This window comes from Protomyctophum bolini, assembly GCF_963924005.1.
Source record: "Protomyctophum bolini genome assembly, chromosome: 3".
Lineage (NCBI taxonomy): Eukaryota > Metazoa > Chordata > Actinopteri > Myctophiformes > Myctophidae > Protomyctophum > Protomyctophum bolini.
The window spans coordinates 34,500,131-34,516,758 of record NC_137864.1 but is presented as its reverse complement, the minus strand read 5'-3'; the positions used below and the strand labels follow the sequence as shown (position 1 = coordinate 34,516,758).

Sequence of the window (16,628 nt, the reverse complement as noted above, 5' to 3'; positions counted from 1 at the left end):
GGTAATGTATACATGTATGTAACTTACATGTTGTAAGTACTATACTTACAACATGCTTGGCTTTTTTATGCGTATGCTCGGAGGTACAGTATATATACTGATGTTGATGGTGACGTAATTAAGATATGTATCAATGCCGGAGTATAATTGGCTTTCGATGGTGAAGTGATAAAGATAGGTTTCAGATTAAACATGTATACATACAGACATTACCTTTAATTCACCCGACACTGAAACATATCCTAATTACGTCACCATCGACAGCCAATTATAACCTGACATTGAAACATATCTTCATTATGTCACCATCAACATCAGTATACCTCCGAGCACGACCACAGTACTTGCGTGCTGTGCTTGCGCAAGTAATAATATAATCCTCTGGAGAAAACAGTGTTATTGGCCCCACAACATCCATCCATCTTCAGCCGCTTATCCGTAGTCGGGTCGCGGGGGCAACAGCTCCACCAGAGTGCTCCAGACTTCCCTCTCCAGAGCAACATCAGTGACTTCCTCCTGGGGGATTCCGAGACGTTCCAAGCCCAGTGAGTCGATGTTGTTCCTCCTGCGCCTTGGTCTGCCCCGGGGTCTCCTCCCAGTGAGACGTGCGTCGAGGACCTCCCTAGGGAGACGCCCGAGAGGCCTCCTAACCAGATGCCCGAACCACCTAAGCTGGCTAATTTCCAGGCGAAGGAGCAGCGGTTCTCCGAGTCTCTCTCGTGTGACTGAACTTCTCACCCTATCTCTAAGGGAGATGCCAGGCACCCGTCGAAGAAAACTCATTTCGGCCGATTGTATTCGCGACCTTTCGGTCATGACCCACACTTCATGACCATAGGTGAGAGTAGGAACGAAGATTGCTCTGTAAAAAGAACTCAGAGAGCTCAACTCTCTTTTCGTCACAACAGTGCGGTACAGCGACTGCAATACTGTTCCTGCCACTCAGATTCCCCGGCTGATCTCCTTCTCCTTCTCCTTGAAGGAGTTCAAGTATCTCTGGGTCTTGTTCACGAGTGAGGGGCCCCACAACATGCAATATAAATGTAGGGTTCATTGGATCTTGCGTTCATGATATATGGCGCTTTGTAAAAAAGAAAAAAAGGAGAATCTCCTGCCACAAATTTTGGAAGCCAATTATGTTGTCACTTGACTCCCATAATCATGTGTAACTAATTTGGACAAGATTAGTGTGGTTGCCCACACTAATGATGAATTGAACACGACATACAATGATGAAAACTAGGATATTTGTGCGTGCGTGTGTGTGTGTGTGTGTGTGTGTGTGTGTGTGTGTGTGTGTGTGTGTGTGTGTGTGTGTGTGTGTGTGTGTGTGTGTGTGTGCGTGCGTGCGTGCGTGTGTCCGTGCATGTGTGCGTGCATGTGTGCGTGTGTGTTTGTGCGTGTGTGTTCTCACCAAGGCGTGTAGGGTCTCAATCTCCACCTGCAAGGTGTGCCACTGTTTCCTGGCCTCAGCTAACTCTGCCCGGGCCTCCCTGAGGGCAGCTCCTCCGAGACTCACCTGAGTCCATGCTGCCTCCTCCTGCAGTGGGAGGAGGATAGGATGTTAGAAGACACACGAATGCACAATAATACACATACATACTCACGCACGCACACACACTTGCACCTGGACAAAGTCCTTCTACGTCGTTTATCACAGTAGTTGACCATCTCAGTTACCTGTCAGAGTGACACAGAACTGGACAATAAAGACTCGACTTCGACCATTGTATTAATGACACACAAAATATGTGCCACCAAAGACTACCAGTCATCCACTAGCTCAGTGATTTTCAAGCCTGCACGCAGGCACGCATGCACACACACACACACACACACACACACACACACACACACACACACACCGTCCGTCCGTCTGATCACACACTCCCTAGATGCCAACGACGAACCTCTGCCCCAAACTTTCCACAACAGCCTGTTATAGCGCAATCATGAGGCCGATCTTTGTTGTGTGCTGTTGTATGAACTGTTGTATGATATGTATGTACCGTGCTCTGCATGGAAAGGAATTTCCAATTGGAGAAAATAAAATCTAATGTTTAAAATGCTAATCAAAAGTCTAAATATTTATACTTTTGATTAGCAGTATAGTTACCCATCTTTTTTTTGGGGGGGGGGTGTAAAGTTGATGGTGTAAAGTCATTAAGTACATTTAGGCTACTCAAGTACTGTACGCACCTTTTTATTTACCAAACCATGTCTATACTGCTCAAAAAACAACTGGCCTGAAGGCATGGAAGTTGCTTTCACCACTTCATGCTCCCCAGAGGATGAAGCCTATACTGATTTATGTGACTCCATGTCCTTTCCTCTAGTGCCAAAGTTAGGTCAAAGTTTCCATTTGCACACAAGATATCCCAAAATCTAATAGGGAGATTGCCATGGAACTTGCTGCTGAGCACATTCATATTCCCTGGAGAATGAACCATAATCATTTGAGTGACCCCATGACGTTGGCTCTAGCACCACCCTCAGGCCAAATGTCAACTATGCAGACAATCTAACAGTCAGATTGCAGGGTGAACACTACTGACCTCATGCCATGGCCTTTTCTCTAGTGCTTCTAAAGTTAAAGAATGTCTCCCTGATGGTCAGGGGATCTTAGTATAATTTGATCGACAGTAGGAATTGACTTAAAAAAATTACTTGTTTTCTCTGTTTTCTGATGTTCGTTTCAGAACAAACATCAAATATTGGTTCATTTTCCCACTGCAATCACTGGATGAGTCATACATTATGAGGATAAGACTGAAATCTTAGTTGGCCCCAAAGCTAAACGGTATGAGATCTTTGATCTTTAAAAGACTTGGCAAGCTTGATCAAACCAGAAGCATAACAAGCTTATAGACTAGGTGTTATTTTAGACTCTGATTAGAGTTTTATGACACATAATAAAGTCTGACCATTCCTAAGTCAGCAAGATGTTTCAAATAAAATTTGGACTACTGCAATGCAATTTTTGCAAGTCTTTCTAAAAAGTCCATTGAAAGGTCGCAGCTTATTCAGAAAGCTATACTAGCTAATACATTTTCTTTTAAAGAGAGAAAACACATCACTCCAGTCTTAGCTATACTACACAACACTATGTCTTCCAGAATCGATTTTAAAGTCCTTCCGCTTGTTTATAAAGCTCTCGATGGGTTAGGGTCGGCTTACATCACAGACTCCCTGAGTCCCTGTCGTTTGATGTTCCTTCACAAGTACTTAGATCATCTATTGCAAGCTTGCTAGATAAGATATATGCAAAACCCGATACCCAAGAGAGATTCAAAATGATGGAACCCCTTATCTACAGAGATTATAGCATATGTTTAAATGCCATTTTATTTCATTCATCTTTAATTTATAATAATAATAATAAATTTTCTTGGTTAAAAGGTAAAATCACTGTATTCAAATAGAGTGAACAAATATTTATTATATAACATTTTATCTTGGCGTTCGGCTCTGCTACATTTTTCTCCCTGCTCGGCACAATTATACAACCATTATTAACCATTAAGAGCAGCGAGATAGATATACAATAACAACCCCCCATGTGGAACAGAATAGCAGAGCCCAATGGTGGTGCTGGGGTGGTGGTGGAGCAAACAGTGCATAACAACACCAGGAACGCATATGCAGAGGAAGGAAGTAATTAAGGAACGCAGGAAGAATCCAGTGAGCTTAAATACCCCGCCCAATTGGTCAGCTGATTGCCACGTCAGCGAATGACATGTGGGTCTTGCATAACACTGAATGAGCCCCTTGAGTACATCTGACTGAACGAACTCTGCAAGCTATGTATCATTAATCATTGCTATATCTCCCATCTCCTACTCTTTAATAAACAGAAAATCACACCTGTGTGAAGCGAGGGATGCTCTTATCATCATATATCAAATGCATCATCTCATTCCGGCCAATTAGAATTTGCGTCCTCACACACACGCACGCACGCACCCACACCCACACACACACACACACACACACACACACACACACACACACACACACACACACACACACACACACACACACACACACACACACACACACACACACACACACACACACACAATATGACTCAAACATGCCCAGTGCTGGAGTTTAGACAGAATAACCAGATGCAGATGGTACCACATGCCAAGTTGGATAACTTTTGGACACTTGCTGATAAATCCCCCATGGGCAGAAAGTACAATCTATCTAAACAAAGAGACCCCCACACTATGCTGGCATGCAGCTGATAATGAGATTCAGGTAATTTACCATGTTTGTTAATCCAGAAGGCCAGTTCTTGAAATACAACCAAATTTAAAACAGATGATCGAAAGTTTGGCAAACAAATCTAGGTCATATTCATCCTACTGTAGGAAAACACTGACATTAGAAATGAAACACTTTTTATCTAAAGGCACATTTACGTATAGTCTAACCACAAGTGACGACGAACATCTTGTAATATTACAGTTTTCCCCTGGGCTCTGTATAGGGCTGGAAATGCAACAGAAAGAAAAAAGAAGAACTGGCCTTCCGACTTATTCAAATGATGAGGTAAACAAGAACATTTCACAAACCTGTTTTTGTTTAAGCGTTGTGGGGAACCACAGCTCTTGGCTAAGGCACTGTCAGACCAAAGTCGCTGTCTGGCTTAACCACATTAACCCTAGTGTCCCTATTCTGGGGGGGAAGAAATAGCAGATCTACAAACTCACAACGACTGACAAGTAAAAGCATTGTGAGCTTGTATGAAGTTTCTATTTTTGGCAGAGGGATTTGGTGTAGTGGGCAGAAAAAGGAGGTGACCTAGTACAGGGCTCTGGGGGACTCCGGTCAACAAGTATATGGTTTAGAACACCAGGTCAAATTTAAACCTTCCTCCAAAAGTACAAAAATAGGAGATTTGAACTGTGAGCAAGCATTACAAAAAACAAATGGAGAAAATCTGCAGGATTGTGCTCAGAGTTGTAATTCACAGTTTATAAATATTTGATGAGGCCAGAGAATCATGTTCCAGCACCGTAGTACGATAATGTTTGGGCTGTAGTAGTGATGGATACCTAGGAAAGAGAGCACACACACACACACACACACACACACACACACACACACACACACACACACACACACACACACACACACACACACACACACACACACACACACACACACACACACACACACACACACACACACACACAATGGGAGACAGAGGCACGGTGACTCCTAATCCTCAGGCCTTCTAGCACTGTCAACAAATGCACCTTCGCTGCATTTCATCCTTTTGAGTTCAACCAAGCATGCATCACACTGTCTCATCTATGAGACCAGTCAGGAGGTGGTCTGGAGGGTGTGGTGTGTCTTTCTGGCAGTGGGCCAGGATGGCATGAAAGCAGCATCAAAAGAAAAAAGGATGAGTGAAGACTGAGAGGGAGGGAGGGAGGGCGAAGGAGGAGTGGGATACTGCGTACCTCAGTGAGAGCTCCTCCATTTGTTCGGACTGCTGATGCTGCTCCGGACCGACTGGGCCCGGCCGAGCCGCGGGCTGGATTTGAGGTGCTGCTGCCACCCAGAGCGGGATGCCCCTCGCCTGGGCCCGCATGTCGGATTTGGTCGCACTGCGCTCTGATTCGGTCGAGGAGCTGGGTGAGCTCCATCCCTGTGCCATCGTCCTCCACCACTTCCTCCCCTGCTGCTGTGGCCGTCACTAGCAGATCATCACAGGAAGCGGCCCGTTGCCGCTGCAGAGCCAGAGCAGCCTGCAGACAGCCAACCACAGCCACAGAGGGATTTAGGGTGGGGAGGGGGGAGAGAGAGAGAGGGAGAGAGAGAGAGAGAGAGAGAGAGAGAGAGAGAGAGAGAGAGAGAGAGAGAGAGAGAGAGAGAGAGAGAGAGAGAGAGTGCGTGCGTGCGTGTGTGCATGTGTGTGTGCGTGCGTGCATCCATGCGTGCGTGTGAGAGAGAGAGAGAGAGTGAGAGAGAGAGAAAGAGGGGGGGGGGTATAGAGACAGAGACAGTGTATACAGGATTGCGTTTATGAGAATGAGAATGATCTGGTATGATAGAGAGAGAAAATGTAACAGTATAAAAGGAATATGAAGGAATACACAGTAACGTCTGGAACGTTTGTTTAACCCAGAATGGAACAAGAACCAAATGGGTTTAGTTTTGGAGAGGGTGATACATGTGTGCATGCATGGGCACTGTGTGTGTTTGTTTGTGTGTGTGTGTGTGTGTGTGTGTGTGTGTGTGTGTGTGTGTGTGTGTGTGTGTGTGTGTGTGTGTGTGTGTGTGTGTGTGTGTGTGTGTGTGTGTGTGTGTGTGTGTGTGTGTGTGTGTCTGTGTGTGTCTGTGTGTGTGTGTGTGTGTGTGTGTGTGTGTGGGCAGACACTTGATCAGGTGGCGGCTGGAGAGGAGGGAGGGATGATAAGTATTAGTCAGCAGGACAGCGAAGGAGGGAGGGAGGGTGGAAGGGAGGGAGGGAGGGAAGGTAGGAGTGAGAGAGAGAAACAGGGGAACGAGGAGAGGAAAGAATTAGGCTAGGGAAGCAAGGAGGGAGGGATGTGAAGTGAAGTGCAGGGGAAATAAAGTGAAAGGGAAATGCTGTGAAACTGTGACAAGCCACGGCAGCGAGGTCAAGGCTTGAGACAACATCGGTAAGCATTATTCACACTAATTGGCTAATAAGGAGGAAGATGTCCCACTGTACTCCTCTTCCTTTTCCTCCCAGCAAATACACATGCACGCGCGTGCGTGCCTGCAGTGCAAACACACAAGCAAACCCTTTCTCATCATCTTTTACACATGCATGTGCACATGTACGGTACAAGCTGTAGAGACTTTTTTCTTTACACTTTCTAACAAATGGAGAAAACAATACACAGGAATACAGATAGACATCAGAGACATACAAGCTGGCAGGCAGAAAATTGCATAGACGGACGGACGGACGGACGGACGGACGGACAGACGCTCAGGTTGACAAAGAGACAGACATGCTGACGGCAGCAACAGACAGAAAAAGACAGACGTAGATTGTGCATTACATTCACCCATTCACACACATTCATACACCAATGGCAGAGGAAACCATGCAAGGCACCAATGGCCAACCTGCACATCGGGAGCGACTGCTCTACCGGCCACTCTACCCCTGACTGAGCCACTGCTGCCCCCATGGCAGGCATGTACTGTACTGTATGCACATACGTGCGTACGTCTAAAACAAAAATACCTCATATTCCTGCTGCATGTGCTGCAGGTCTGTCATGGAGTAGTACAGGTCTTTCTCCAGTATCATGTTGGTGTTTTCTGCTGTCCTCTTGGATTCTCTCAGCAGTGCTACTTGCTGTTCCAGACACCTGGTCTGACGTTCTTCCATCTCACACCTTCATCATCAACAACAGCAACAGTGACAAATCAACTCAGTTCTGTAGTTTTGTTTCATGCTGGCCATCAATGATAATGAGCACCATGGTACTGTACTGTATAATGCAATCTGTTTTATATACAGGAAAGTAATGGTGAGGCGGTCAGTTCAGTTGTAACCAATTTTTTTTATTATACTGTTCATAAGACAAACCTTTTTCTAAACATAGGAGGAAAATATGTAATCTGTAAGACTGAAATTACAAACATTAAAGTTGAATAATATTTTATATTTCAATATTTCATTAACTGACCTTTCGACTACTTTACATTACATTTTCCATTCACACATAAACCAAAAGTATAATTTTGATTGATTGTTATATAATATCAATAATTGATTTAGATGATTTCTGCAACATGATATGTTTCAAGTCTGTTTGGATGATGGTAATGAGGTCAGATAAAACACGTTTCAGTTTTGCATTTCAACATCTTCACAATCAGTCGACAAGACAAACGCAATGCTTCATATACAACGCATTGTGACAAAAAAAGGAATGTAGTAAGTCACATTTAGTTCAATCATAAACCTAAATATTCCCATCCAAAGGAGAGCTCAGTCTGATATAGAATATATTATCATAGTGGTGATTCAGACGGATTGAGCCAGCCAGCTGACAAATCAGGTGGAACTATAAATAGACCAGGTGTATTTATTTCCAGCTGCGGAATGTTGCCCATGCCCTTGAGGGTTAATGGACCTCTCTGGTAGCAGGGGAGGGAGGGGGGGGGTCCACTGTCATTCTGCATCAATACATAAGGGAAAGTGCCGATGCTGCACAAACCTGGGTCAGGATTTGTATGCAGGTTGCCACATAGAAGTGGGAAATAGCCTAGTTACAGTAGATAACAAAGGTCTGACTGCACTTGGAAACAGGAAGCATTTCATTGTTATTCAAGAGGTCTGTTACTGCCTGAGAATGGACTGCATTGAGATTGACTTGACCGTTTTATGAGGTACTGTTTAGCCATAGTGCGAGGAACTGTTTAAGGACAAGCATGTAATGGCATGGTAAGTCCTCTTTTTATTTGGGTGTCCCTGTCGAACTCTGCTATACTACAGGGTTTTGCTGCATTGTTCTGCCAGGACCTTCCATAAGGGAACACAAATACCCACGCCACAAGGAAAGATTCTTAATTTAATTAACAAGAATAGCCAATCCCACGACTCGTCGCTAGTATGAAACATGGGACTCAAATGGTCTCCTAAGTCCTGCAGATACGGGACATCAAACAATGTTTAAGGTGTACAGTAGGTTGCTGTTATCCTAGCCTGCTCCAGCCTGTGTGGTTTCTGGTCTAGAGGGGTGGGTGCAGGTCGAAAACCTATTGGTTTACTGATCTGAGCGCTTCTTTTCCTTTTCTTTTTGCAGATTGCTGTTATCCTGACCCAAATAGACAAAGACCACTGACCTGGCCTGGATGGTTGCAGCTCTGGAAGTCATATTATCAGACTGCAGTGCCAGCTGTGCATTCTCCATCAGCATCTTACCAACCTAACACACACAGAGGAGAGAGTAACCATCATATTTTATCTTTGCTATAGCAGCTTAAAGATGGCAATGTCAGAGGTTCGGCCGGCCGGTCAGTTGGTTTGTACATTTTTCCCAATTTTCTGTCCATCTGTCTCTCTGTCTTAGACAGCTGCATGGCACTGTAGTCAATATCAGCAACATACTGTATTCAAATTCTAAACAAATTGATAAAAGTAACATTATTAAGATAATTATCTACGTGTTCAAGCCTGTGATATTACCACAGATAGATAGAGATAGATTTATTTATTTTTGTGTCATGCACCAAAGGCGCCCAGCCCACATGGACTTACAGGACACACCATAACATTGCTTCAATATTGCATTGTGTACAATAAACAGATTTGTTTTGTTGATATTCCTTTTTTTTTTTTTACACAAACAAAACATTCTGCCTTATTTCCCACGCCCTGCATAAAAAGTCTGCCAAAGCAAAAATACTAAAACAAAATCTGAGCCCCCCACCACAAAAAAAATCCCTTTCTGGCCAAAAAGTACCGTTTATACATGTGGTGGGGGACTCAGAGTGCGTCCACTAAGGAAAGTAGGCTTTGTATTGACACAACCCGTCTTAATATTGGTGAGTAGGTCAAACGTTCGTGAGATTTCCACCAAAGAGGAGAGGCTGGTCTGATTTCGATTTGAGATTTAAAACGGAAAGTCACATAGCCTTACTGCAGGGCAGAAACGAAGCAGTAGAAGGCTATGGACCAGAGCTAAAAAGATAGGTGATGATGACATTGGCATGAGGCATTGTTCAGATGAAAAAAGTATAGCAGACATGCAAGCCATTCTGAGTTAATTAAAATGATTAGCAGTAATTATCTGAAATTACAGATCATAAAGAAGTCAGGTCTGGTCAGAAATATGACGCCTGTTGATAAATCAGGGAAAACCCTCAAGTCAACTCATGTGAAACGCACGCAGTCAATAGCCTGCGTTAATGGTCGACTAACATAGTGATATGACTAACAGAGGAATGGCCTTTGATGTTATAAAGAGGCCCACATTTCTTATTGTGTTTAACAATGCTTAGGATTTAATAATTTCTCTGTTTGACAGTTGTTGCTTTAGACCAAAACGTAATGATCTACCTCTCTAATCCAACATTATATAACATAACATTATTGAGTTCCCACTTAATTCACCAGTTTGATGATTATTTGGCCCCCACATCAGGAATAAGCTTTTACGTAAAATGTTTACAAATAACAGAAGATGAAGAGACCCAAAAAGGGTGCCCTCGAGGCCCAGGGCTCTCAAGAAGTGCTCTCACTGACTACAGGGGAGTTTCTCAGATGTACAGTAACACGTAAAGATCTTTGAGACTGAGAGTCTGGTTCAGCAGCACCTCAAGCTGCCGCAGTGAGTGACTTCCTGGACTCCTGCAGGCAAGGTCATCATGTCCTTGCTCCATGGAGCCTACGCCTTACACACACCCTGAGAGGCTGCGTACAGCCTACAAACACAGCCTACACACACCCGAGAGGCTGCGCCGCACCATCAGAAACAGTTATGTTCTTCAACTTCCCTTCAAACACCACTGGCCAAATGAAACGCTCTGAGGTTGGGAACCGGTTCAGTTCTTTTTGGTTCTTAGTCCATGAGCCAGAGCTCCAAAATTGGAAATTATGAATTGAGTGGGAAAAACAATACCTATATTACATGGTTATCACCGTGAAACTTCCCCAGTTGATTACTTACACAAAGACAATGATTTATTGTTTTACAAATCTTAAAATGTTAAATATGCAAATGTGGCATTATATAGGAAAATATGGAGAAACATATATATGGAAGGGTTATCATATATTAATTTACTTATATTGATCCTATAAACAATGTAGTATAGGTATGGTTTTGCACACTCAATTCATAATTAACATTCCAATTTTGGAGGCCTGGCTCACAGACTAAAAACTGGTTCTGAACTGAATCGGTTCCCAACTGGTGGAAAAGGGGTCTCAGTGTTGCAGAACAGAGGCCTCAGGGCCTGAATTGCTGACAACGCCACCAGCAGACCACAGTACATCAGACTGCACTGCAGGCCAGGGCATCCCGTCTGATGCGCTGGCGAGCAACACTGGCACTCTCCCCAAGGAGCAACACTGGCACTCTCCCCAAGGAGAAACACTGTCATCTTTCATGTTCACCCTCTTTACGTCTAACCATCAACTTCAAGTGCAGTACGTGCCACCTACAAAGGTTCTCAGATGACATTGTCAGCTGCATAATGTCTGACAATGAGGAAGAGTATAGAGCCCTATAGTGATGCTGGTTGTAAGACACTATTTGAGGGAAGGAGGTGGAGTAGTAGTAATAAACTGTAACACTGAGACCCTACAGTAAGGCAGTGATTCTCAAACCCTCCCACCCTGACAAGTACTTGGAATTGTACTGTAGATGTTGAGGCATTGACTCGGTTCCACAGATAAATGTTGTGAAAATAGCAAGCTGACATGTTGCGAGACAAATTCTTTGCCTCCTACGGTATATTATTTTTATTTACAATTTGGCTAATGTTAATTATATTCTCACTTCACTGTCATCTGGGGGGACCCCCCCCCCCACACACACACACACACACACACACAAGAGCTTGTGAAGGAACATAAAACGACAGGGATCGGGATCCCCCCCCCCCTGCAGCAAGGGATAGAGGAAGTTGTTCTTCCTGAGTAGATTCAGATACTTCCGTGTGTTCAGTGTGTTGTTAGACAAGGGAGGACGAGGAGGAAGTTGGTTGCTATCCTGGAGAACCACTCCCATCTCCTCTATGTTATGCTAGCGAAGATTAGGAGCACGTTCAGCCACAAAATCATCCATCCTCGGCAAACCACAAAGCACTTTGGCCAGTCCTTTGTGCAAGTAGGCTCCACAACCAAGCTTGACACCCATATGAGAACTTAAGGTCTGCTACTGACTTTTGATTATTGACTCCTTCATGGAGTGATCATAATTGCACATGAACTACTAGGATGTACATTGCCAAATTCAAATCACTGTATCTGTATCTTAATTAATATAATGCTACATTCACATGGAATCAGGCAAGTGGTAGACGGCAAACCATCTTCATTTTAGTGGACGGGAGCAGGGCGGTAAACGGAACAGGACGGCACCGCAGCCCGGCAGCCAGAACCGTCGACGGTAACGGCAGATGGCATCAATGTTAAAATATTTAATCTTTTTACCGTTCTGTGCCATCGAGCAGGTTTTGTCGTTTGCCGCCTACTGCTTGCCTGATTCCATGTGAATGCAGCATAACTGTGCACTTCTCATAGCCTCTACTGTAGGCTATTGCACATATACACGTAGGCTACATCTACTTTTATATGCATACATATTGTACCATGTAGATTTGTCATGTACTATGCACCTGGACTTTCAAACTAGGAAGGGTATGGCCTGGTCAGCCTGCAATGACATGCATAAGATCTGGTCATCCCAGCTTAGTAAAAATATTTAGGACGACCGTTGAGCCGATTCTACTCTATGGCTCCGAGACATGGACACTTTCAAAGAAACTAGAGAAACTAAATGATGATGATGTTTTTTCTCTCTTTAACTGCAATGATGAGCCTGCACAACCAAGAATTTCACCCATGTTACTTGTATTGTGATGTGACAATAAAGATTGATTCTGATTCTGATTTGGTGAGGTTCCGTTCCGTCTGTAGTATATTTAGCACAAGAACACTAAAACATCCACTGTCCACAGCGGAAAGACGCATTTCCTTTTTAGGTAGATTTGTATTTGATGTTATAAATTTGGCGAGGAATCAATTGCTTTATTTACTGTAAAGATCATTCTGTTTATTATTTTGCTATTGTCCACTCTGTGCAGTTCTATTTCAGGCCCTTTTGATGTCCCAGTGTTTATGCGACGCAGATTTCCTAGTATCAACAATTCAGAACAATTCAAATATCAGAATGAAAAAAGGGAGAAATTAAATCATAATGTATTGTGTGAACAAAGCCACCAAATTTTTCAACAGACTGTTGCAAACATGCATCTGTTGATGCATGTTTGCTGTTTCCTGATTGCAATCATTCATTGTCATCCAATTACAAACACCAGTTCTGTCTGCAAACTAAGAGCTAATGTAATGGAACACAGAATAAGCATGATAACAAAGTGTTAATGATCACGTCTGCTCCACAACAGTTTTCCAAACTCCTCAACCATGTTGCTGTATTGTGATACTGATATACTTTACAAACAATACAAAATAAATTAATGCTATGTTCTTTATACAGCAGCCAAATGTTTAATCAATTATTAAGACGCACACAGAACGTAATTATATTCTCCTCATCTTAAAAGTCAATAGACGCTATTCTCACCTGGGCACGGAGTTCCTCGACAACTCTTTCCTGCTGGCTCCAGTCCTGGGAATGTGGCATGTTCTTTCCCCACTCTGATATCTGTCCTTCCAGCATGCGGTTGGCCTCTTGCATCCTGGTCACCTGCTCCAGAAAGCCCCTAAGTCGAGCATTGAGACCCCTCATGGTACAACGACAGTCTTCAATCAACTCCATGGAAACCTGAGACTGCAGGCACACAATACAATATACTCACAACAAGTCACATGACTACTTACCCTTTGCAGTGAAATAAAACGGCACATAGTGATACTCAAGCATGTCGAACACACACACACACACACACACACACACACACACACACACACACACACACACACACACACACACACACACACACACACACACACACACACACACACACACAGTACATACTACGTACACATGCAATGGTGCAGCTGACATGTTTCATGCGGCGACTTAAACAGCAACTTTAAAATGACAGCTTTCACAGGCTGCACCCTGACAACTAGAATGTAAGCTACATGTATCACTTGATAACAGTCCTAGAGGTGTTTACTGGGTAAATGTTTACCCAGTCATGCTCACCTGAGGCAACGTGGCCTATCTCTCCCAGTTTAGCGTGCAGTGTGGAGTGGCACTGGGAAGGCAGCAGCAAAAGTCCCCCAGTCTGGTCCCTGGTCACTGTGAGCCGATCCTCCACCACTGCTCGTGTCCCAGACTTATATTAGCCACATTCCTCTGAGCCAACTCGGTGGACGCTTCCCGAGTTTCCCAACCCATGGGAAAGATCCTGAGACGGGCCACAGACAGAGGAAGGATCAGCCACTGTTAACTTGCTTTTACTAGTAGCCTGTCATGGCTGTCAGCATTCAGCCACGACAGGGACTTTCATCCTCAATGACAGCCTGCTTTGGCAGTGGGAAGAGAAGTGGGGTAAACGCTGGACACAGTGCTTGCATCACATGCAGTCGGACACCCTTTGTACTCACTGATCCAGGATTACTGAGTGGCTTTCAAACGGGCAGCAACACCAGCTGTGGAGAGAATGCTAGGGGACACACAGCAACAGTACCCTGTGTGTGTGTGAGTGTGTGTGTGTGTGTGTGTGTGTGTGTGTGTGTGTGTGTGTGTTTGTGCGAGTGTGTGTGTGTGTGTGTGTGTGTGTGTGTGTGTGTGTGTGTGTGTGTGTGTGTGTGTGTGTGTGTGTGTGTGTGTGCGTGCGTGTGCGTGCGCGTGTGCATGCGGGCGTAAGTGCGTGTGTGTGTGTGTGTGTGTGTGTGTGTGTGTACTGTTTACAAAAGACATTTATTATGAAATTATAAAACTAATTTGCTCATATTAAACAAACGCTATGCTGAACCTTGAACTTCATGCAGAGTTACCCATTACTTAATGACTGTCTTGCCCTGTTTGAGAACATGAGTGTCTGACTGTCTGGGACAAGGGGATTATTTTCCAAATACCAAATGCATCCGCCTCTCTGGTTTACGACTGCTGGTTTGCTATAGTGATTTATAGTTTTCTGAGAGTGCACACGGCACTTCCAGTATCACATGATCTCACTTACCACAAAATATGACTTCAACGCAGACAACAACAACAATCAGTAATTATGAGATGTAATGATAAGATGACAGGCTGGGGTGTGGCATTCAAAATAAGCCAGAGAGAATGTAAAATTACTTTATGACTTTAAATCATAAACAAACAAAAGAAACACCTTGACAGAAGGCATGAAAAGTCAACACATTGTCCTACAGCATATCCTGCTTTCTTTAACTCAAAAGACCTTTATAAAGAAGAATATATAACAGGTTCGACCTACGATTTACATGTATTCACTGAGTGAATTGCAGTACTGAGCATCCTTCTAAGCGTGCACTTGATTATGTTACAAATATTGCGTCCCTCTCAGAGTTTCAACAGGAGAGTAGTAGTATGTTGTCTGAGACAGAGATACTTAAAGGTAGTAGGGACAGTTACTACAGTATGCCCAACATCACACAGAGATACACAAGGCAGGGACAGTTACTATGCCCATAGACAGTTACAGTTAACAATGCCCATCATCAGACAGTAGCGAGGGATTTTGAGTGGTAGAAGATTGGGCAAAACTGCTGTGCCCGGCAAGTCAGGCACAAAGATAACCCGTGGCAAATGAAAAACACACTTCGGAAAACAAGTTGAGGGGGCCATGCAGGCCTGTCAGGGCACTTACCGTCACGGTTCTCACACACCCGTTCAGAACAGTGCCCCCACCTATGGGGTTCTGATGATGATTAAAATAACAGTTGCCGTTAAAATCCTGGAACAATACACACCTGGGCGTTGCAGCCAGCTCTGTTAGCAGTGTGGGACTGATGATTTCTGCTGAGAATGCAACCTAGCCAGTTTCTAGCTCGTATGTTGCTCCCACACACTCCAAGAAAGCATCCATCGCACGACAGTGTTGCGTCAGGGAATTAAATGTGGGGTCTTAAGGCAACAAAGGCAGTGACTAGTTGACTGGAATCACGAAGGAGGGGTGAACATGATAGGTCGGTAAGATAACATGCTCTGTAGATAATGTAAAATGTTGTTCTCTAAGATAATATCAGTTTCTAAGTGGATCAAAACCCTGATAGGTGTGAGAGTCAGTGGATGGAAACCAAAACAAGCCAACCTCAGATTACACGTTTAGCACTATCATAACAGTTCTCTGTGGTGCTACGTAGACCGCTTGTACCTGACCTCTGCATTCCTTTGCATGTGGTCTATAAGGCTGGATTTGTACTTAGCCGTACACCAGTGTTGCACACCGAGAATGGTATAGATCTACAAGCTCACAACGTGTTACGGTGAGACATGTTGTGAGCTTGTTGATCTGCTAATTTCGGTATAATGGTATATATGGTATAAATCACCCTTAAGGGTGGTCGTTAGGGAGCTCCTTGATCATTCCTCACATGATGCCTCTTAGCTCTATGTGAGGAAACTGGATATAAACAACACATACCTAAAGCACAATGTAGCATTTATGGCAAAAAGAAAAGTAAAGTAAAGTAAAAAATACCCCTAGGGTTTTGTCTGTGCATGATATCACTATACATGCATGCAATTTAAATCCCCATTTGTAAGTCTAAATCCAAAACAGCTAAAGGATTACTGTAAAATAAACTCTTTACTTATGTTTAGCTACGGCACATTGCATTCAGTTGCATTACACAATCATCAATTAATGCCATGACAGAAGTTGTTTCAGTATAAAATCAGGATTAGAACAGAAACATCAAAGGCATTGAAACTCATGATGACTATCTTTCCATTTCA

At 43.8% G+C, this 16,628-nt stretch overlaps 1 protein-coding gene across 3 annotated transcripts in view; it reads right to left on the bottom strand.

The window, feature by feature from the left end:
- The window catches only part of krt222 (keratin 222), a 20,898-nt gene extending 5,121 nt beyond the window's left edge, over positions 1-15,777 (bottom strand). The window contains exons 1-7 of one of the 3 annotated variants that reach the window (XM_080759810.1): positions 15,641-15,777; positions 13,905-14,109; positions 13,317-13,523; positions 8,848-8,930; positions 7,238-7,391; positions 5,475-5,762; positions 1,415-1,540 (exon numbers count right to left, since the gene is read on the bottom strand). In XM_080759810.1, coding sequence (XP_080615936.1) covers positions 1,415-1,540; positions 5,475-5,762; positions 7,238-7,391; positions 8,848-8,930; positions 13,317-13,511 — 846 coding nt within the window. In that variant the 5' untranslated portion in view covers positions 13,512-13,523; positions 13,905-14,109; positions 15,641-15,777. Of the gene's footprint in view, positions 1-1,414; positions 1,541-5,474; positions 5,763-7,237; positions 7,392-8,847; positions 8,931-13,316; positions 13,524-13,904; positions 14,110-14,308; positions 14,479-15,537 lie in introns of those variants that run through there. The other 2 variants (XM_080759809.1, XM_080759811.1) reach the window with 2 other exon arrangements.
- Positions 15,778-16,628: the final 851 nt, after the last annotated feature.